Source organism: Coenobita brevimanus, chromosome 69 (genome assembly GCF_032717465.1).
Source record: "Coenobita brevimanus isolate Jiangsu-jjx chromosome 69, ASM3271746v2, whole genome shotgun sequence".
In the NCBI taxonomy this organism is placed as follows: Eukaryota; Metazoa; Arthropoda; class Malacostraca; order Decapoda; family Coenobitidae; genus Coenobita; species Coenobita brevimanus.
In genome coordinates this window covers 17,984,885-18,008,946 of record NC_137022.1, presented here as the reverse complement: position 1 = coordinate 18,008,946, position 24,062 = coordinate 17,984,885, and the positions used below count along the sequence as shown (strand labels likewise).

The window sequence follows — 24,062 nt, the reverse complement described above, 5'->3', positions numbered from 1 at the left end:
GCTTAATTCCTTCATAGGAATCCTTGAACAAATCAGAATACTTGTCTAAAAGTGACTGTACCTCATCACCCGCATCTACAGTTACTTTGTGTACATCAAAGATTTTCTGCCAATCCAACTTTAGTTTATTAAACCAGTTTTTCCCAAGAGCGTAGGCCTTCCATCATCTTTGACAATGATCATCGGTAATTTCTCTTGCTGGTCATTGTGGCTTACATCACACATAAATTGTCCCAATAGTTCCAGTGATTCTCCTGTGTACGTTCTCAGCATAACATTTGCCTTTTCCAGCTTCACTGGGCCAAACGTTTTCTCACAAACATCTTGACTCATTACTGACAGGTCTGCAGCTGTGTCAACTTCCATATTTACTGTCTTTCCATTAATATCCAGGTCAGCTGTATATTTAAACTTTGGATTTCTTACCTTTGTTGCATATAATGACAACTTTGGCCTCATCGCTATCAGAGTCACTTTCACAGTTCACATTTTGGACCTTACCTTTACCTCTGGTTTCCACACTACGACAAGCTGTTGCAATATGGCCTACCCTTTTGCACTTATAACACCTTACATTCTTCATCCTGCAGCTTGATGAATAGTGTGAACCATGACATCTACTACATTTAACATCAGGTGTGCCTCTACTCTCACTCCTTGGGCGGCCTTCAGAGCATTTTCTTGATCTCTCACTACCCAACTTACACACTTCTCCTGAAATACATGACTCCTTTGGTATATTTGTGACTCTTTCATGTTGCAGTGCTCTATATATTTATAATAAATGTTTGTCATACATGATTCCATATTTTCTGAGATTCATAACAGTTTCAAAGCGGCCCCACAGCAAGACCCATGATATAGACTAAACACTCCAGATTCCACATGTAATAAGTGTAGTGAAGGTGACTAATGTATGATGACTATTAATGGGACAACCTTCATGATATCTATATCTATATCTATCTAACTATCTATATCTAAACCTATCTATCTATTTATTTATCTCTATCTATCTATCTACCTATCTATCTATCTATTTATCTATCTATCTATCTGTCTATCTATCTATCTATCTATCATATATATATATATATATATATATATATATATATATATATATATATATATATTGTTATGGAACAGAGAAAGATAATGTACACTTTAAGTGAGAGTACTAATAATCACTACTGTCCCGTAAAGTTCCAGGTTCAAAACAAAAGAGTTAGGTAAAATTACAGGTTAAAGTTTAATGCTCAAACTAACAACAAAACATTCAGAACTCATAAGGATAATGTAATGGCAAATAAACAGGTTAAATATATGGTTAACTGCAATAGCCTCTATTAACACGAAATTAGCAAGAGTAAATTTATCTAAGTCAGCCCTGATAAAATGAGATACCAGATAATACTCAGTGAATGCCAGATAAATTATTACAGATACAAACTATTATCAAAAATGACTGACATAAAACCCAACATCAATCAAAAACCCCATTAGGCCCAAGAATCAACCTTATGCTACACAGTACAAGAAAAAAAATGCAATAACACTTATACTCAAATTACACACAGCTGCTAGATGTTTGGAGATTTCTTGAGCACTCACAATAATAATATCTGTACAGGGGAGGACAGAGATGTGAACAAAATGAGGAGCAGATCTAAGTGGCAATGATGCAGAGACTGAGCTCATTATATAGGGGGCAGGAGAGCTTGATACAACTTGTAAGAAGGACGCGCAAATAAAGCCATGGGGAAAAAGAGCTGAAAATCCCGCTCTGAATAACAGAGAGAACGACTTACTCTACTATAACGGTAGAAGGGGGGGACTGAGGCAGAACACGCTCGTGATCAAACATGCAGCAACTGTGCGTTAATATTACACAAAGGATGATGAAATCATAGGCTATGTAACACCTCCCCACAAAGAAAAAGAAATTTACAAAGGAAATTTCTTATTACTCTAAAACAATCTGTACATGGCATTACAGAACATGCAAATGTCTTTCCTAACGTTACAAAACATGAGATCTCCCTAGCAAGTTCAGTCATAGGTACTTGCCAGTATCCCTTTAACAAATCAAACTTACTTATGTACCTAGCCTTTCCGATCTTGTCTATGCAATCTTCCACACGAGGGAGAGGGTAAGTGTCTGTTTTGGTTATCTGATTAACACGTCTGTAGTCAATGCAAAGCCGCTGTGACCCACCTGGCTTAGGGACCAGAGTGACAGGAGAACTCCACTCGCTCTGACAGGGCTCAATCATCTTGTGGTCCAACAGGTAGCCAAGCTCCTTCTGGATGAGAGGAACTTTCACTGGGTTCACACGGTAAGGAGGCAATTTAATTGGCTTTGCGTCTCCAACATCGACATCATGCATCAACACAGTGGTTTTTCCTGGAGTGGCACGGAACACTTGCGGGTACTCCTGCAGTAATGCCGAAAACTCCGGCCTTTCCTTGGGAGGTAGATGAGAAAGCTTAGTCTGGAGATCATTCATGATATCAGGATTCTTCCCCAAACTATCACTCAGGCTCATACTGCATGGGAGAGCTTCACTTGCAGACTCGGGTGGAACAGCTACAGTGCAGACTGGATTATTTTCGTCCAGCCTGTGATATAACTTTAGCATGTTGATGTGAAATAGTTTCTTGCTCTTTCTACGATCTGGTGTGGCGATGACATAGTTGACATCACTGAGTTTCTTCTCCACGAAATAAGGGCCACTAAACTTGGCTTGAAGAGGTTGCCCATGAACTGGTAGCAGAATCAAAACCTGATCTCCTGGCTGAAAGTGGCGTAACCTGGACTTCTTATCATACCAAGTCTTCATCTTCTCCTGAGCAGCTCCTAAATTCTCTCTCGCCAGCTGTAAAGCAGTGGACAGCCGTTCTTTGAACTTCATCACATACTCCAGCAGGTTGACGTCATCTTCCTCCGACAGCCAGCATTCCTTGAGTAACTTAAGGGGTCCTCTTACTTCATGGCCAAACAGTAGTTCAAAAGGTGAGAAGCCCAGTGATTCGTTTGGAGATTCTCTTGCAGCAAACACAACGAATGGAAGACCTTTATCCCAGTCTTTCTGATGTTCCAAACAGTATTTCTTGAGCATCGATTTGAGTGTTTGATGATATCTCTCCAACGCTCCTTGGGTCTGGGGATGGTAAGCTGAAGACGTGATCTGGGTGATGCCCAACTCTTTCAGAGACTGCTTGAAAACGTTTGACATGAAATTACTTCCCCGGTCTGACTGTACCTCCTTGGGCAGACCAAACTTTGTGAAGAACCCTAGCATTTTCTTAACCACGTTCTTTGCTGAGATATTTCTAAGTGGAATGGCTTCAGGATAACGAGTAGCCATATCAATCAGGGTCAACACATAAGAAAATCCTGAAGAAGTCTTAGGAAGAGGGCCCAAAATATCCACCAACACACGGGTGAAAGGCGCCTCAAAAGGAAGAATGGTAACTAGAGGTGCAACCTTTTCGGTCTGATTACACTTCCCCACAACTTGACAGGTGTGACAAGACTTACAATACCAGGAAACATCCCTGAAGATACCTGGCCAGTAGAAGTGTTTCAAAATGCGTGCCACAGTCTTGCTCACTCCAAGGTGTCCTGCCAAACTGGAATCATGAGCCACTCGAATGATATCCTGCCTACAAACACGAGGGATGACAACTTGATGTACAACCTCCCATTCACAGTCGGCTGATGCTGTTGGGGGTCTCCACTTCCTCATAAGTACTCCTGACTTTACATAATAACAAGTAGAAGCACCGGCTGACTCTTGTTCACTGTAAGCAGAGTTAGCTAGACCTTTCAACTCAGGGTCAGCAACCTGCAACTCAACCAACTCTTGACGAGACAAATTATCAACACTATGGGGTACTGCCTCATCTGGTGAGTGGTCCAAATTAGCAAGAAAAGTGTCAGCTAGGATAACATCATCATCATCATTATCCTCTAAATCACCAGTAACTTTAGACTTAGCCCTAGTGACAGCACATGCAGGGAACACATCAGGGACATCACAATCCTGGGACACAGCCACTGGCTCACTAGACAACTGAGGAGCTGGACACACTTGACTTCCACCAATATCATTTCCAAGTAAGAAAGTTACACCTGACATTGGGAGTGTCTCAACCAACCCAACCATAACGGAACCATTAACAAAACCAGACTCTAAATTCACTCTGCACAGAGGGACAGAGAAGTAATTATTCCCTACACCTTGTAAGATTACAGTTTCATCAGAGGAATTAACATTAGAGCCTAGAACACTGGTCAGCATAAGGGATTGGCAAGCACCTGTATCACGATATATTTGAACTGATTTCCTGTCATTACTGTCCAGAGGACTGACAAAACCATCAGACAGGAAATTAGCACATGAACTCTTGAGAGTGTCACCCACGTTACTGCTCAAAAGAGGAGCTCCATCATGAGAATTTAATTTACCCCTCAAAGCAGGTTCAGTTAACTCAGTTAAAGAATTCTGGGAACTCTCAAGAGTGGACACTAGACCAATTGACTGAATATTTAAAGACTCCTTTTTGTTCACATCACGCTGTCTCCTGAAACATTTCTCCGTAGTATGACCAAGCTTACTACAATAAGTACATTTACTTTTCTGAAATCTAGAGGTGAAGCTGGTATTTACTTCCTGAGAAACATCATCCTTATTCTCTTTCCTGTTACCTGTACTCTGAGTAGAGGCAACGTACTTACTCTCAGCTTTCCCTTTTTCTCTAGAATATCTCTTGTGAGTGAGAACATACTCATCAGCTAAAACTGCAGCATCAGACAAATTATCTATTCTTTTCTCATCAAGATATAGGCTTACATCTTTATAAATACACCTTTTGAAGTCCTCCAGCAAAATCATCTGCTTAAATTTGTCAAAATCAGAATCCACATTCTTAGAATTTAACCACTGCTCTAACAGATCTTCTTTGATTTTTGCATACTCAACATGGGATTGCTTATCTTGCTTGTAAGTTGTCCTAAATTTTACTCTATAGGCTTCAGGAACAAGCTCATAGGCCTTAAGAATCAAGCTCTTAACTACATCATAATTATCAGATTCATCCTGAGGCAAAGATGCATAAGTTACTTGAGCTTTACCGGTGAGAACAGTTTGAAGGAGTACTGGCCAATACTCCTTGGGCCAATTAAAACCTGTAGCTACCCTCTCAAACAACTGAAAAAACTTTGTTAAATCAGATTCATTAAAAGGAGGGACAAGTTTAAAATTTTTAGCCACATCAAAATCATCAGAGCTAGATGATCCAGTTCCACCTTGTTTCATGCGATACTCATGGTCTGCCTGAATCCTAGCAATTTCAACTTGTGCCTCAGCCTCTTTAGAACGGGCCTCCGCCTCCTTAGCCTTAGCCTCCTGCAGGGCTAGCTGTAACTTAGCTAATTCAATCTGCGTTTGCTCATTTCGAGGAGTTACATTAAACAAGCTTTCATTAATCATGTCAACAATTTGATCTTTAGAATGATGAGAGCGAACAGCAATTCCCAATTGTTGAGCAACAAGCTTAAGTTCATTCTTTGTTCTGTTTTCTACATCCAACACTGTTTCCACATTTGACAAAAAATCTTTGGCTTCATCAAGTGTAGTAATAGTAGACATAATTAATAAGTAACAGTCACAAAATATCGAGCAATATCCTAATGATAATATCCTGAATATCCTGGCGCGGTCGCCAAATTTATGTTACGGAACAGAGAAAGATAATGTACACTTTAAGTGAGAATACTAATAATCACTACTGTCCCGTAAAGTTCCAGGTTCAAAACAAAAGAGTTAGGTAAAATTACAAGTTAAAGTTTAATGCTCAAACTAACAACAAAACATTCAGAACTCATAAGGATAATGTAATGGTAAATAAACAGGTTAAATATATGGTTAACTGCAATAGCCTCTATTAACACGAAATTAGCAAGAGTAAATTTATCTAAGTCAGCCCTGATAAAATGAGATACCAGATAATACTCAGTGAATGCCAGATAAATTATTACAGATACAAACTATTATCAAAAATGACTGACATAAAACCCAACATCAATCAAAAACCCCATTAGGCCCAAGAATCAACCTTATGCTACACAGTACAAGAAAAAAAATGCAATAACACTTATACTCAAATTACACACAGCTGCTAGATGTTTGGAGATTTCTTGAGCACTCACAATAATAATATCTGTACAGGGGAGGACAGAGATGTGAACAAAATGAGGAGCAGATCTAAGTGGCAATGATGCAGAGACTGAGCTCATTATATAGGGGCCAGGAGAGCTTGATACAACTTGTAAGAAGGACGCGCAAATAAAGCCATGGGGACAAAGAGCTGAAAAACCCGCTCTGAATAACAGAGAGAACGACTTACTCTACTATAACGGTAGAAGGGGGGGACTGAGGCAGAACACGCTCGTGATCAAACATGCAGCAACTGTGCGTTAAAATTACACAAAGGATGATGAAATCATAGGCTATGTAACAATATATATATATATATATATATATATATATATATATATATATATATATATATATATATATATATATGGAGCCTCTGTGGTACAATGGTAACAGAGCCTCTGTGGTACAATGGTAAAGTGTGCGTTTTCGTACACTGATGAACGAGGGTTCGCGCCCTGCCAGGCCACGTACTGCATTGGCAGACACAAGGGGTGCTGTGGTTGAACCAGCGTCGCATACTAAAATATGCTTGCACCCAGTGGGCTTGCACGGTCCGATTACACTTGCTTCACAGACTACACACACACCCAAAGCCACTCCAACACAACAATTACACCTACAAGCACTTTTCACCCTACATACAATCTAAACCAGACAGCCTAAGCCACTTGGTAGAGATACATTCGCTGTATCGTCCCCACTTCGGTAGGAATAGACCAGTCCTGCAGTGGACACTCAAACGGCTGATGATATATATATATATATATATATATATATATATATATATATATATATATATATATATATATATATATATATATATATATATATATATATATATATATATATATACTTGCCTGCATTTATATTCCTGCTGGTATTCTGTAGTATCATACGGGTTATAAATGTTGTTTCTGGTGATATTTTAATCACTCCTCTACTTACATAATACTGCCAACCATTATGACGTCTGGCATACATACCCACGATTCACGTCCGTCGTTACAGTACGAATGTCCGATTATTGAGAGATATTTAAGCTGCTAGTACGACATTGCCACATCTTGACAGGAGGTAACATAGGGGATACAGGAACTCCTTGAGGCAACACTACCTCTATAGCCCAGTGGGTAAGAGTCCTTTACTGTAAAATGTTAAGTAGCTCCTTTGCCAGGTGTCATGACCCTGAATGACGCATTCTTTACTCCTTAAAGCCATTGATGAACTTACCAAGGTCATGATTCTGTGTAGGAATTATTGCATCATTAATAAAAATTTATGAGATTTTAGTGAGTCTTTGTGTGCTTTTTAGAAAAATTTGTTCCATTAAATAACAACGACTTTACAATGGGAAGTGCAGACTTACGAATATAGTACACTGGTATACTTAGATGGGTAACTGAAATTATGACAGATAATTCTAAATGATCTCTTTGGATGCCTAACCATTATTTTGTGTCTATATGTGTATTTATGTGAGTTTTTCATTATGTATCTGTGCTCCCTCCCTTGTTAACCTTTGCCCCGCCTTTGCCTCTGCCACGCCAACAGGATTTCTACGCCCCCGGGACCTACATCATTCGGCAGGGCACGAGCGGCGACTCCTTCTGCATCCTTAGATCGGGCAAAGTCAGGGTCACGCAGCGGATATCAGGTTAGTGGATGGGAAATCAGGGTCGTGTCAGGCCCTGGATCAGGGTCATGGAGGGGTATGTCAGGTCAGAGGACAGAGGGTCAGAGTGAGGTCAGACCCAGGGACACGAAACGCATACCATTACACTGGCATGGAGATCATGGTCAGTGACAGGATCAGGGTCAAGATCAGGATCGCATTCCAGATACTGGTTAGTGGCTGGAGTGTCAGGATGAGGGTAGAGTTTAGATCACGCAGGGGACATGAGATTAGTGGCTGGGTGTCAGGACGGGTGAAGTTCTGTAGGGCAGGATACTGTACGGAAGGGTGAAGTAGGAAAAGCTTGAAGAGGCAAGGGTAAGTTAGGATAAGAGAGGGTAGGAGTGAGTAATGCGTAGACTCATAGAGAGAAGGGTAAGGTAGAGTCATGGAGTGTAGAATAAGTTAGAGTTAGAGTGCGTTTGGTCTGAGTAAGTTAAGGGTCAAAGTGGGTAGGGTAAGGTAGGGTCAGAGAGGGTAGAGTAAGGTATAGTTAGATTGGCCACGCTAAGGTGGGATCAGGAAGGAAAGGCTAGGATCAGGAAGGGCAGGATAAAGGTGATCAGAGAGGAAAGGGATATGATATTGAAGAAGTCAGAAGTTTAAGTACATGCTGTATTACATAATATATTGATGTTGTCGGAAACTAGTAAAGTAATATGATAGGAATTTTGTACACATATGTAGTTGACTGCTTCTTCCCATGCTGTTCTTCTACAGATCATAAGCCTGTAAACTACACATGTATTTTCAGGGTAGGCTAGTCCGCCAGTAAGTCTTGACTCGTGTAAATGACAAGACTTTTAATCCTCTCATCGTCGGGAGAACCCAAATAAGCTGTTGATGATAATGCCAGACAGTTTTAATCGGTTGATAAGTCATAGGAACATGAGTGTAAATATTGGTAACAATACCCTTCTCATGGTCAGAACAGGAGTATTCTATTCTAGATAACGCCGTACGATTTTATTCAGCTAAGTCACAGAATGCCCATATTTTCGTATCTTTTGCGTATGTCATTTATGCGTTTTTATTTTACCGTATCTTTTCCTCTTGTAAGAAAACTTGATTCAACACTGCTGTTTGCCATCTTTCATTTTACAGTGCACTGCTTTTCTCTGCAAGTGCAAAATTGACGGTTTGTTGACTAATTTAAATGTTTTACAAAATAAAAGATCTCTTCATACAGTATCTTTCATTCTGTGACTACCTCAACATATACATGAGCAGAATAGTGATAATTTATGAATACGTGTATCCTCATCACCTTGCGTGCTATTTATTGTTGGTACTAGACCAGTCATACAGAGGCTGCAAAATTCCGATTAGTCGTTATCCTAATGATAGAAGCTAAGGAAGAATAAGGTGTCGTTTTGAGGATGGAGTTCAGTTTTGCGTAAAAGAATGACAAATGTAGATGACAAGATTCGAAAGTCATCTCTGATTGTAGGTTTATATGAGAATGCGTTTATTTACCTTTACAATATTTCATATTAAAAAGTAGATAGCTCTTATGTAATTCTAATCGACTTTAATAAAAAATGCTATCATTATGATGTATTGTACGGGTACCTAGTTGATGTCTCACCTGTGTACAGTATCATAGATAATTATTTGCTAGTATCGGACAGTTATGTGCTTGAACTGTGATTCCTTGTAACTCATCAGCTACATTGTATTCCTTCAGTTAAATGCAGTCGTGTGGTGCTAAGCTTAAAGTGCTGATATTGCGGTAACATAGGTGAATGAAACCAAATTTCCTTCTGATTGTTATGGAATAACTTAAGCTGAATAAAATAGTTTTAGTATTAACCTGAGTATCAACATCAGCAGCGAAGGATTTTCCCACACTGGTGCTTAACGAGGAAAAGAAATTTCTTGTCCTTTGCATTATTCTTCATTCATGTTTGCTCATCCTTCCTCACTCATGTTTATTCAACCTCATTTATGTTTGTTAATGTCCCCTCATGCTTGTTCATCATCTCTAATTCATGACTGTTCGGTGTTCATCCTCCTTTCATGCAGTTCATCCTCGTTCATTCTTGTTTTCCTTACCTCCTTCAGTCATACTTGTTCCTCATTCATACTTACCTACCTCCCACATTCAGATCAAGGAGAAGTGTGATCTCCAGCTGGTTATGTTTGTTCTTTTGTCAGGCAAAATTGATGAGGAGGAGATCCGAGTACTGCAGAAGGGAAGCTACTTCGGGGAACAGGCGCTTCTGAAGGAGGAATGTCGCACTGCCAACGTCATAGCCATGGCGCCTGGAGTCGAGTGTCTCACCCTGGATCGCGAGTACGTATTTTCCCTATTGCCTCTATACGTTCACTCCCCAAATTCATGTCAGGTGGCTGCAATTAAAATACCGCCAAACCCCTCTCACCGCATCCAAACTCGCCATCCTTATGCACAAAATTATTATTATTATTATTACATACGTTTTGTTTAAAGCTTTCATCTTTCCACTCCTGTTTCTTGGTTCACTATACACTACATTATGCAAAATGGCTATTGAGGAGACCATATCAGCATTGTCCAAGTGGAAGAGAGAGATGCTAAGCTAAAACTTTACTCTGGTTTAAAGGTAAGTAAAAAAAACTGCCTCCAGATACATATGAAAGAGAAGTCTGTACCCGGTAGGGGATGCCGGAAACAGATTCGTTTCCATTTATAGATAGCCTGACACAACCACCTGCTTGTTAGTGATAGCCAGGATGTTTCGAACAGCAGAAAATCTTGTTCTGTTGATAAACAATGCTGTAACCCACGGAGCTTCCAGTAAATGAAGCAAGTGCAGAGTTTGCCATCACGTTTATCTTGCTACCTGCTAATTATGGATTACCGTGGACAGTCAGAAACAGTTCATCAAAGAAGGCAACTTCCGCTTTAGCAGCTCTCCTTAGGTGCTGCCATGATTTACTAATAATGGTAAAACATGGTAGGCATTTGTCTGGTCAACACATTTCTTCTGTTAATAGGCCAAGAGGCATTTTAAAATGCTTCCCACCCAATTGCTTGCACTAACCTGTACGTTCTCCCCAAGATCCGCCCTTGTGCGTGCGAAGATCAGCAGAAATTTTGAATGGCAAGAGCGCTTGAGGCAGGTGGTGGTGAGAGGTTGTCTCTCAGGTTGGACACGACCCCGGCTCTGGTATCGTCTTCCAGGCACAGCCTTCTCCTTATCTGCAAGAAGCATTTTAAAGCAATTTCATATATATACTTTGTAAGGGTCGCTTAGTTGTACGAGTATCACGTCCCTCCTCGAATAAGTCAATGTGTGATGATGCTCTCATTGGTCAGTGTGCTTGGCATGGTGACTAGTGACTGTATTTCAATAGATGCCTTCATGACTTCCTAACGAAGGAAGATCGATTTTTAAACTTTCTCGAAATTTAAATCTGTGTGATTGTTGTGATGATATTCCATATAAGTTAATTAACTTGTGATCCACAGTACTGCTTCAGCTGTTTTTAATTTCATGGCCTTAATCCCAAAAGAAAAAAAATGAGAACAAAACATAAAATTAATTCTCTTCAAGATGCATTGCTACACTTCAGCTCGAGAAATAAAGGAGCGATTAAGTTTGGAGGGCTGATCAGCTGTTCAGTCAGTAAAAGAAATCTGGTTACTGATACGCTCGATGAAGCTGAGTCAGAGGGATGCGTCTCCAAATGTTTAGGTACGACTGAAATTTCTAAGGAACTAAAAGTTAATAATAAGAGCCATATCATTCTCTTTTACGGAGAGAAATAGACATTTGTATGTCGTTATTCAAACGGGATATACAGTACAGTACATTTTTCTTTGGAAAATATTTCATCTTTTGTTTGAAAAAAGTGAGCATATGGAGAGAACACTTCAAGGAATTGTTGAACATAGAATGCGAGTGTAAGTGGCTGGGGAATGGCTGGGAGATAGAGGGATATGAGAAGAGAGGAAGAAATCAGTAGAAGCTGGAGGTTGTGGAAGCAATGAAGAAAGTCAAAATGGGGAAAGCCCCAGGAATAGATGGAGTGTGTGGCGAAATGCTGAAGCATGGGGGAGAGACAGTAGTGGAGTGGATGTGGAAGATGTGCAGATTGGCCTGCGAGGAGAGTAGAGTCCCGGAGGATTGGAAGTCAGGGATAATTATTCCCCTGTACAAAGGAAAAGGGGGAAAAGAAGTGTGTGGTAATCATAGGGACATTTGTCTTTTTAATGTAATAGGAAAAGTACAGTACCCTCACATCCAATACGCGTTTGTCCAGTACTATTTCTTTCAGTACGGTCTGCAAAAAAAAAAATAATAATTTATTACTGTAGTACGGATTTATTGGGTTAGTACGGTTCGGCTGCGCAAAGTGGGCCAAATCCGAGGAGTTCTTCTCTAGTACTGACGTGTTGCGTCCAGTACTAATACTCGCTCGTCGGCGGGAAGATGGCCAACACCAAGGAACGTTTCCCTAGTACTGCCATGCCAGTCCAGTACGCCTTCCTCGTGACTCGTGACGTGTGCCAGTCAAATTGCAGTATTGCACTTCCCCTTGATGACAGTGATGTGTCAGTGTGTGACTATGAGGGATTTATGAGGAAGGTTGCGGCAGAGAGGCCTCCTCAGGATACTGAAGGCCCTCCTCCAGGGGGTCAGTAGGACTTCATACAGCCTCGGAAACCCCTCCCCCTTTCCCCCCAAGCCCATCACCACTCACCTTAATGGTTGGTAAAATCTTATTTGTGTCAAAATGTAGTTAAGTTGAATTTTAGGGGGACTTTTTCAAGGCTTGTCTGACATTATTCATTTTCCCCATAAGTTCTGTTGTTTGTCCAGTACGGATTTAGTCCAGTAAGGTAGTACTGTCTGACAAAAATACCGTACTGGACGCGAGGGTACTGTATATGGTAGGACACATATTGACAGTTGGAGAAGAACAGAGGGGTTTTAGGAAGGGAAGAGGTTGTGTAGATCAGATATTCATTCTTAGATCTTTAGTGGAAAAGTTTCTATGGAAGGGAAAGAAGTTGTATGTGGCCTTCATGGATTTGGAGAAAGCTTATGACAGGATGGATAGAGAAGGATTGTGGAAAGTATTAAGAATATATGGGGTAGATGGGAAGTTGTTAAAGGCCATGAAGAGTATGTATGAGGGTACTAAGGCTGCAGTGCATGTGGATAGTGAACTGAGTGAATTTTTCTATTTGAAGGTTGTGTTGAAACAGGGATGTGTCATGTCTCCATGTTTTTTCAATCTGTATATGGATTGGGTTATAAAAGAGATACAAGGTAAGGCAGTGGATGATGGAGAGGCCCTAATGAAGGAGGGCAGTGTTTGAAAACTCCCTGTACTGTTATTTGCAGATGATACTGTGTTGTTAAGTAAAGACGAAGGGGACCTGCAAGGCTTGGTGGATGAGTTTGGGAAAGTGTGTAAGAAACGGAATCTAAAGGTGAATGTAGGGAAGAGTAAAGTTATGGTCTTCGAGAGAAGTGAAGTCAGTGAATTTACAGTGAGGTTGGATGGTGAGGAAATGGAAAATGCATACTTAGGTGGTGTCATGAGTAAAGATGGAAATTTAGAGGGTGAAGTGCTTGAAAGGGTACAACAAGGAAGAAAGGTCGCTGGTTCCTTGAAAGCAGCGATAAGAAATAGGGAAGTGAGTATGGAAGTGAAAAAGTTACTATATGACAGTATTGTGATACCAACTCTAACGTATTGAAGTGAAGTTTGGACCTTGTTGGAGGGACAGAAGTCAAGTCAAGACTGAGAGCAGTGGAAATGAGTTATTTGAAAGCAGCATGTGGAGTCACATGAAGAGACAGACTGACAAATGAGGAAGTGAAGGAGCGTTGTGGTGTGGAGGTGGATGTTATAGGAAGCGTTAGGAGAAACACACTGAGGTGATTTGGCCATGTGGAGAGGATGGAGAGTGAGAGATTGACGAGAAGAGTGTATATGAGTGAGGTGGAGGGGGGGAGAAGGAGGAAAAGGCTAAGGATGAGATGGAGGGATGGAGTGGAGAGGTATATGAGAGAAGGAGTTGTGAGCTGGGAGCAGGGCAGTGAAATGGCGGGGACAGGGCGACATGGAGGGGATTTGTTTGTGGCCACCCCTTAATGAATTAAGGCGTCTGGCACTAGATAAATAGACAGATTGTTTGAGAATATACAGTATATGAAGGGCGGTAAATATCCGCAGTCGGATTAGAAAAAACTAATTAGTCTCTTGTTATTACTGGCAACATAAGCCTGTATCCGGCTACATCTTGTAAGGATCAACTGTTCCTGAAGAGACTGGTTCTTGTAGGGATTTTACACCACCCCTGGTGGGCAACTGCCTCCATCGGAATTATTTCCCAGTCATGCAAGACCTGCCTACCAGTGCGTTACAACATCTGACCCACATATGAGCATGATGAATACGCTGGTTCAAAACTACTGTGCCTTGTTCTTCGGGATACCCACACACTGACCAACTCACTCACCTACCTACCCAGTGCTGTGTGATTCCTGAACAAACCCCTCCACTGCACCACGGCCACTATGAGGCGCCGAAATCACTGTACTAATCTCGGTTCACTGTCGTACCCAGTCAGTGGGATGCACCACTCTCCATCACGTCACACTATGATTAGCAAAAAGGCACCCTGTCAGTCTCCATAGTTACGCCAGAAGGACGACTCAAGGCACTGCTAAAGATAGATAGATAGACAGACATAGCTGGATATATAGTTAGATAGATAGATAGATAGATAGAGAGAGAGAGAGAGAGAGAGAGAGAGAGAGAGAGAGAGAGAGAGAGAGAGAATTTATAATTATTTTAGCATATCCTGATGTATTATCTTCCTGTTCGGTTTTCATTCTTTTTAAGTATATTTACTAATCATCATCATCAACATCATCATCATCATCATTACCTTGTTTCACACAATTTAACTTAAGTCTGTGCTTCTATTTATAACTGTTGCACCTTTTTCTTTGTAAATCCTGACGCTGCAATCTCCTGCCTTGTGTTTTCTCATTGCCTGCTCTGCCCAAACCCACTGCTGTCTATCCACCAACATTTTTGGTGTCACTGAGCCAACATTGTGCCACAAAAAGGTAATGAGTCACTCACCTGTCCAATTAGACCCAGAAAACAACATTGTGCGTCGCGAGCGAGGGCGAGTGCTCGCGCGCGTGTGTGTATGTGTGTTTGTTTGTTGTGTGTGTGAATGTGTGTGTGTGTGTGTGTGTGTGTGTGAGAGAGAGAGAGAGAGAGAGAGAGAGATCCTTTGCACACGAGTGGAAGCTCCCTAACCTGTCACCTGTCTGGTTTAGATTCGCTTCCTGGTAGATGCACAGCTCACCTACGAAACTATGTCTTATCTGGAGTGTCGGTGTATAACATGTGGTGGTGAATCCATGGAAGAGAGGGAGAGGGAGGCGGGTTTCACCCACTGAGCTCTGTATCATGGAGTGGCTATCTCACGGGTTGCGCCAGGTAGTTTGTTGGCCCGCCGCCAGGGCAGCGCTAGTGTAATGGCTGCCATGTTGAAACATCCCCGCCGGACACCAGCGCCCTTTGAAATCAACTGATGATTTCGAAAATTATAGTGCCATGGTCCACCGTCCAGGATGGTCCACCGTCCAGCTTACGGATGCAAAAATGGGCACAGGAATTCATCGAGGAGAGATGGCATTACATTTCACAGTTTAAGAAATATATCTTGTTAATTCTGTAAGATTACTGTTAGGCAAAATACATTTGTTTACATTTGCAAACGAGCAGGATATTTGCATCACAAATATAAAAAGTTTAAAAACAAAAAATAGTGTTCAAAGCCGTGAGAGAGAGAGAGAGAGAGAGAGAGAGAGAGAGAGAGAGAGAGAGAGTTGTAATACAAGAGCTCTGTGCTTCGATGTCACTAATCTAATATTATATATAAAAAAAGTTAACGCTTTGTCAAGAAGCACTGATATTAAGCATCTAAATGCAATAATTACCGTATTTGAGCAATTTTATTGACAAGAGAGACAGTGGAGGCCTCCTCAGTGCAAGTGAGTGGTTAACGCCTTAACCGCGGGTATTGTTTTGGTCTGACTGTCCTCTCCCGCGGGGGTTTCAGCCAAATGTAAACAAACCTTTAAACCTTAATAACTCTGCACAGAATAAAGCTAGAGAAAAAAAATAAGGTACCATTAGAAAGTACAAACCTTCAGCTTTCCATTGATGTAGGTTTCATAACTTCGTTGACTTTCACAGGACGGGGAGAGCCGTTAGAAGTGAGGGGTGTGAAATAACTATTTTACGCCCCACACACCAGTACCAAATGCCAACCACCCTCTCATAATAGTAATATAAACATATATGAACACTGTACATACGATAAACACCCACTCTGTGTTCACTGAGGTAGGTAAAAGGCACTTCCCTGCGGCTGCGCCCGCTCTTCACTGCGGCTGCGCCTCACTTCACTGCGGCGGCACCCGCTCACTGACGTTTCCTGCGATCTTTTCATTCTTTCTAACTTCTAATATTATTTTACATATAATATGGGCAATGTACATTATATTTACAATGCACTTATTACTATATTGCGTCACTGGCGCATCACAGAATTACATAAGTGCCGCAGAATTCCACAAGTGCCGCAGATTCTCTTATTACAATATCACTTATTATACTGGCCAATATTTCCTTTATTTTCTAGGCAAAATATCCCTTATTACTACATTATCCATTATACAATTATTGGCAAAGCACGTCACTGTCGCATCACTATATATCACTGTCACTTTCAGTATTTACTCAGAGAGTGGTACTCGGCAAAGCACGGAGTTACACATAGAGCGACTTGGCATTCAAGGCACTGGTGTGTGCTCATTTTTCTCGTCGTAGGCCTTCGTGTGGTGGTTGAACATACTCTGCAGCGGCCCTGTGACAACCTGCCGCCTGCTTTAGGAGGCAATTTCACAAGCTGGTGCCGGCTCATGTAATTGCGGCACTCAAGACGGTCAGGTTGTGTGTCAGAGTGTCGCCTCGGGATCAATGCCGTCACCTGACCAAATCGTTCAAGTAGCTGCTGCACGACAGTCTTGGAAAACTGTCTCAGTGATGGTTGCCTTATGCCCCCGACTTGTGTCTTGTAAAGAATGAAGGCATTGAGCATGCACATATCGAGCATGTGCAGGCAAGCCTTCCTGTACCATCGGGTGTTTCTCCTGAGACAGTCTATTTCGCCAATCATCATATCAGACTTATCAACGAGTCTCATATTTACATTATAATCAATGACGGCATCAGGCTTCATGATTGGCTCTCCCGTCCTGTAGCTGACCTTCCCAGTTCTCTTCATTTCCCCCTTGTGGATGGTGCTGATCATATTGACAACCTTCTTGTCATGCCACCTGATCGCAAGAAGCTTGTCTGACTTCTTCAGGTGAACATCTCCCCTGGATGATGATGATGCTTCGGGAAACTAGGCCACTCTTTCCTATAGCTCCGTACAGTGCCAACAGTGCCAATGCCGTGTTCAGCAAGGTATTTGGAGAGTTTCGGTGCTGTGTAATAATTGTCTGTGTACAGCACATGATTACCACCAAAATACCTCTCCATCAGCACTTTTACAACGGAGCCAGAGAAGCCAAGGGGGTCTTTCCTGTTCACATCCATTGTGCTAGCCGAGTAAATGACAAAATCCATTATATACCCCGTCTCACAGTCACATAGCACAAAGAACTTTATCCCAAAGCGGTGGCGTTTGCTGGGGATGTACTGCCTGAATTTGAGACGTCCTCTGAACAATACCAGGGACTCGTCTATGACGACTTTCTGCATAGGCCTGAAAAATCGCATAAATCGATCCCTAATCTTGTTGAGGAAATCGCTCACTTTCCACAAAGGGTCAGTTTGGGACGGGTTGTCATTATCAGCGAAGTGCAGGTATCCAAGCAGCTGTCGGAACCGATCCCGTGACATATACTTCCCGAATATGGGGATAGTAGTTATGTCATCCACGAGCCAGTACTCCTCCAACTCATGTCTCTTTATATGGGGCATCAAAAACATGAGTGCAAAAAAAACATACAGCTCTCTGATCCCGACAGGCAACCACGACACTTGCTTTGGCGAGCCAATAGGTCCCAGCCCTTGTGCTGCACACTGAGTTGCATACCTATTGGTCTCATCGCTGACATGCTGCACAATTTCATCATCAAGGAAGGCCAGGAAGTAATCAACAAACTCATCACCTGCGTTGCATGGGAAGGCAGGCTGTATTCCAGCATTTGTCATATCAAACGGTGGATTGTGTGGCTGGAAATCTCCACCGTCAGTCCAAACAAATGCATCAACTTGCCCTGTGCGTGGTTCAGTGGCAGGGGCAGGTTGCATTCCACTCGTTTCCCCGTGAGAAGGAGCTGATGTAGAGGCAATGGGTGAGGCAGGAGGTGAGGCAGGAGGCAAGCGGGAGGTGGGTGAGGCAGGAGGCAACGGGGAGGGGGGTGAGTGCGGGGGCGGTGCGAGGGGGGGAGGAGCGGGTGAGGGAACTGAGCGCGGGGCTATCTGACCTGGTGCGTGGTGAAACTTGACCCTTTCTACCCCGCTTATCACCTCGCTTATCGCCTCGCTTATCGCCCAGCTTTGCCCTCCAACTGCCACGCATCCCCTTTGTTCTAGGCCTGCCTGCACGGCCTGCCTTCCCTCGCTTTGCAGGCTTTGGTAATTCGTACTCCTCAGATGATGTAGACTGAGGAGAGGGCACGACAGATGATGATGATGATGATGTGAGGGCAATTGGGCTAGGGGAACGGGAAATTGATGGGAAATGCGTACTAGGGCCTGGTGTGGGAGACGTGAGCCTGCGCTTCACTCCCTTCCCACGTGCAATACCAGATTTGCCCATAGGAGCCTTTCCTTTCCCAGAGTAAGTTGGGGGTGGTGGGGGGCCAATCAACACGATCACTTTCATCACTGTCACTATCAATGGAAAATGGTTCACCACCAATCACTGCCAAATCATCACTGCTTGCTGTGAGTGTGTCACTTTCACTGCCACAATCAAGAGTAGTACTTACTGTTTTGTCCAGCTCAGTTCTAATTTCAGGAGTGCTCAACCCCTTCTGCCTCGCCGTCGGCAGTTCCTTTACCGGTGTAGAGGTAGAGGGAACACTAGCACTAAACATTGTAGAGGAGGAAGCGAGCGACGATGAGTCGGGACGGAGCGCCATTATCACGCACAGAGCTGGACAGATACTGACTGACACAGGTCAGGGCAGGGGTGGGGGGGGTCCCCTCGGGGTTGGAGGAGGGAGGTGTGGGATGGCTGGCGTGAAAGAACTCGACAGCTACTCTTGCGTGAGAATATTTGCGCGCCGGGAAAACGCGCGGTGTTCAAAATATTCACGATCATTCCAGAATGCCACCCGCGGTTTGGTCCAGTTTTGTCGCCGTCATTCTGGAATGACACCCGCGGTTAAGGGGTTAAAATCTGTCTTGAAAGTGAGAAATGCTCTCAAATTTTGTAAAAGAATAAGAAGACATTCTTGAACATCAGCCAACGCCACATGCCATTTCCATTGGTGTGTTAAACATCTCACACAGTATTACTATAGAAAGAATATTTGACTGTCTAAACACTGATACATTTGACACCTCCACTGAGGACAATCATGCTCACAGATTAATAAAACTGGTATAACAGTGCTATAGTTTCATTAGGGTATACTCGACTCACATTATGCTGGCGAAATGTATGTTTTTTTCATATGTGTGCTGTTTCTATCGACCATAATTTTATCTTTACTATAATAATTAAACAAATATTAAGTTGAAGTCATAAAGAAAAGCGGAACGAAAAAAAGTATGTTCTGCATTGCATCAAAATTGTTTTATTTAAACACTTGGCTATATGTATCCCATATCATTCGTTGAGCTAGGCAAAAAAAAAAAAAAAAAAAATCATGATCAGTATGTTTTTGTATTATAATACATAAGTATGCATAGAAGCAGCAATGAGACAGAGAAATCAAGCTAAGTGTTCCTGTTGCATTACTAAGGTGGGGACGTCGAGCGCGGGTGTTTCAATATGGCGACTGTATGTCACACACTCGCTGCTGAGACAGCCCCTCCATGTTATAGAGCTCAGTGGTTTCACTATGTTTAATATTCTCAGTTGACTGTAATAAAAAAAAATATATATTAGTTAAACAATCCTAACAGTAATGGTACTAAATTATCTTTGAATGATCTTTTGTGAGGTATGCTTCACATCAGCAAACATTCACGTACATGAGACGTACTGTACCTATAACAATATCACTGAAAGTCTGTTTGCTCGCAGTCTGGCTCATGACATTCTCAGTGATAAATAGCAACACAAAGAATTGCTTTGATAGCCACACCCACACCTGTAGTATTTTACGGGGAAAGAAATAAACATTTACACCTTTCTGGCTCACAGTCCTTCCCAGTGCAGCTGGTTGTCAAATGTTCTGCCCTGCCCCACTGTGCCTTCTCTGCAGCTATTTCAGAACGACGTAGTTACACGGATGATTAATACTTTTGTTTGTGCATTTCTGTTTGTGCATGTATGTGCGAGTATGTAATGTTTTGCCCTGTCCATATGGATCCAACACTGTGTGCTGCAAAAAAGTTCATGCATACCGGTGGCTGTTGCAACTATATTATGTTTATTATGTGAAAATTTAGAAGCAAATATATCAAGGATTTATCATTTTTAATCTACATCAGCCTTTATCCACCAACTGTCTTTCATGATTTATATGTGAACCTCATCATCAACTTCTGTGTGAGACTGATGTTTCCATTTGAATACGTACTACACATTCCTGTCGACTAAGAGCACCCGATATGTTTAAGTAATTAGATGAGTATAGGGTAAATGTTCCCAGTGAAGTGCATTAATTGCTCCCTAACCCTTCAGCCCTTAATAGAATTTCAGGGCGTACTATTAATGAGATGGAGTGATTACTCGGATGATGACTGTGTGTGTGTGTGTGTGTGTGTGTGTGTGTGTGTGTGTGTGTAACTGTTGCAGTAAAAACTGAATCCTCTTAGTACAAAAAAACTGTACTTTATTCGTGTTCTATCTAGACAATAATGTTCTACTTTGACAAGCTGTCCCGCATGGAAAAGGTTAAAGATGATACGAATAACAGATTGTTGATATAGAAAGTAAATGGTATGCCTTGCAGGTCGTTCATCCAGTTGATCGGTGACCTGTCTGAGCTACGTGACAAGGACTACGGTGATGAGACCCGTGGCGTCACGCGACCCACCAGTGGTCCTCACAATGTGGATTCGGTAGCAGGTAAGACCTTGTTGTTGTGCTGGTGGTGGAGGTGGTGGTGGTCACTGTAACATGTAAAAGTTTAATGCTGTAGTGGTCACTAAGTAACAGTTGGGTAATTGTCATGTCTTTCATTACAGATGGGAGGTTGAGACTCTTGACATATCGTTAAGTTTTCCGAATAATTTTTGTCCATTGTCATTGTGATGTAAATTATTCGGTACTGTCACTGTGATTTTTTTGTGTGTATATATTTTCTGTGCCTTTATCTTGCGACTGACTTTTTTTTTTTTTTCAATATTCTTTGACATCCAGGCTGAATGATTAGCTTGATTATTATTTTTTTTTAGTAATACTCTGTATATAATTTTCTTCCAATAGACACTAGTTGATTATTGATTCTCTCCCACGTTTTTTTGACGTTATCCACCTGCCAAAACTCAGTCCAGCACTCCAAGTGGCCACTGATAAGATGCTCCCTCCTTCCCCACGAATCCCCTGATTGTCTTCCAGTTCTTGAGGTGAGGTCAGATCTACTCAACACGCCTAGTGATCTGATCTCACTTCACTTACCCTACCTCAGTTGTCCTTAGGGATTGGATTAATAACAGCAATGCCATTAGTTGTTCCTCATTTCACTTTCTTACTAACTAAATCATGTCTAACTCTGTCGTCTAAAAACCTACCTATTGAGGTGAGGGGCATCTTTACCATACAAACTCATATCATGACTAAAGTTGTCTCAAACATCACGAGTCATCACACCATCCTTTCTACACAGGTCTTCTGGCCTACTACTGACTCCTATCATTCTGTTAAGGATCACAGAACCAATGTCATTGCGTGGTAACAGACCACTGATAACTTACAATTTTTTTCCCTAGAACTTTCTAATACGGTCCCTTTACTTCCTAAGTATCTTCTCTGACCTGCTTGAAGCTACATTATTAGTTCCTGCCACTGTAATAAAGACCGAGTCCTTGCCTAACACTTCTGCATTCGCTTCCTCTACACACACTGTCTTAGCACTCACAAGTCCACAGTCTTTTAATCTGCCACTTTACACGTTAAATGCCTAGCGGTTTTTCCTAATGTCTTAAACTATGCCTACTTGCTGACTGTTGAAACAAACCACGTATACTCACCAACCGGTATTTTCACCGACAACACGTATACTCATCAACAGCATGTATACTCACCAACAACATGTATACTTACCAACGCATGTATACATGTAAACCCAATGGACTTCAGAAATCCAGCCATTTGAGTGGATGGTCCATGAGATACTTTGTAAAAGTGAGAATAAGGTGAGAAAATGTGTTGTGGAATGAGGGATGGCATTACACTGCGGGCAGTGTAATGCCATGTAATTGCTCATGATTCACAACAAAGTTGCTCTGGTAGAAAAAAAAAATGTGTCAGACCATAAGACAGATACAAATGTTTAACTTGTGTTTGCTTCACTTGAAGTGCATTTTGCCTGCAGGCTTCCTAAATGTGAAGTTAAGAGTGTTAGTTTAATGACTGATACACACTGCACACCAACACCACTGACACCACATACGTACTGAAATGTCACATTAGAGCTGGTACGTCTAACACCACATACGCAGTGTGAAACTTTATTAAAACTGGTTTCAGTAACACCATTTACACAATGTGAAACTTTATTATTGCTGGTATCTCTCACACCACTTGGACTCTGAAATTATATTAGATATGGTCATAATGACACCATGTAAACACTGTGAAGCCATATTATAGCTGAGGCCACTACCCTCCTCCCACCTCCTTCAGAGTACGCATATATTCGGCTGGATGACCTGGATGTACTGGCAACGCTTGGAGTGGGCGGGTTTGGGCGAGTGGAGCTGGTGCAGTACGCCCATGACAAGTCCCTCACTTTTGCTCTCAAGTGCCTTAAAAAGCAGCACATTGTGGAGACCCAGCAGCAAGAACACATCTACTCTGAAAAACGCATCATGATGGCCGTCCGCAATCCCTTCATTGCCAGGTAATTACTCATACCTATATCACTGTGAAGAAAGCGTCAGAACGAGAATCTGATTGAGAAATATAATACATGTATGAGATGTCCCAAGAGTTTTCGAGAAACTTCACTAGGAGATTTTAAGGCTAATTTTGAGTAAAATGTTATTTCCGTATGGGTCCAGTTTTTATGTATTACGGAGCACAGGTACTGATGACTGTATAGGAGAAAAATAGTCCTCAGTTTCTCCCAAGTTCATCAGTAACTGAATCTCTGTATTGTGAAGAATTGTATCCCATTTAATATAGGATTTTGTGTTCAAAATTAGCTTCAGAAAATTTTCCCGATTACTTGCACTTAAAAAATCTCACGGGACAATCAGTGTATCATTCTATCACTTTATTTTTATTTCCATTTATTTACTTGTACATTGTCCCACCAGGAATTTCGGAGATTAAGGAAGGACTACCCAATTCCGATATATAAGGCGAGATTATCAGCCATGCGGACATTAAATGCATTCTGTGACCCCCCCCCCTCAAAAAATAGAAACCCTTGGATGTAAACCCATTCAAACATCAGCTGGATGGATGCTTAAACCCAGTAAACCAACAGGCATACATTTGGTTATAAAGTTACCATCCAGCGAGGTAAATGTTTTATTGGGTCATAGGAAACCATTTGACATGTCACTAAGGGTAGAGTTGCCTGAAGGTGGGCGACCCTATTTACCACATATACACGACATAAAACTGATGGCAATGTGATTGGAGAGAGATGGAGTATTTGCGAATAGGAGTTAGGCCATGGGCCGGATATGCCCCTCGTGCCCCCCCCCCCCCGACAGCTCTACCAAACCATTTTTTTTTTTTAACCTTTAGGGTCTCCTGAACATGAAATAAACTG

At 41.8% G+C, this 24,062-nt stretch overlaps 1 protein-coding gene across 1 annotated transcript in view; it reads left to right on the top strand.

Moving 5' to 3' along the window:
• The window catches only part of LOC145406106 (cGMP-dependent protein kinase, isozyme 1-like), a 664,176-nt gene that overhangs the window by 533,823 nt on the left and 106,291 nt on the right, over positions 1-24,062 (top strand). Inside the window, exons 6-9 of the mRNA XM_080277304.1 lie at positions 7,776-7,878; positions 10,054-10,192; positions 21,069-21,184; positions 22,964-23,180. Of these exons, the coding sequence (XP_080133430.1) occupies positions 7,776-7,878; positions 10,054-10,192; positions 21,069-21,184; positions 22,964-23,180 (575 nt within the window). The remainder of the gene's footprint in view (positions 1-7,775; positions 7,879-10,053; positions 10,193-21,068; positions 21,185-22,963; positions 23,181-24,062) is intronic.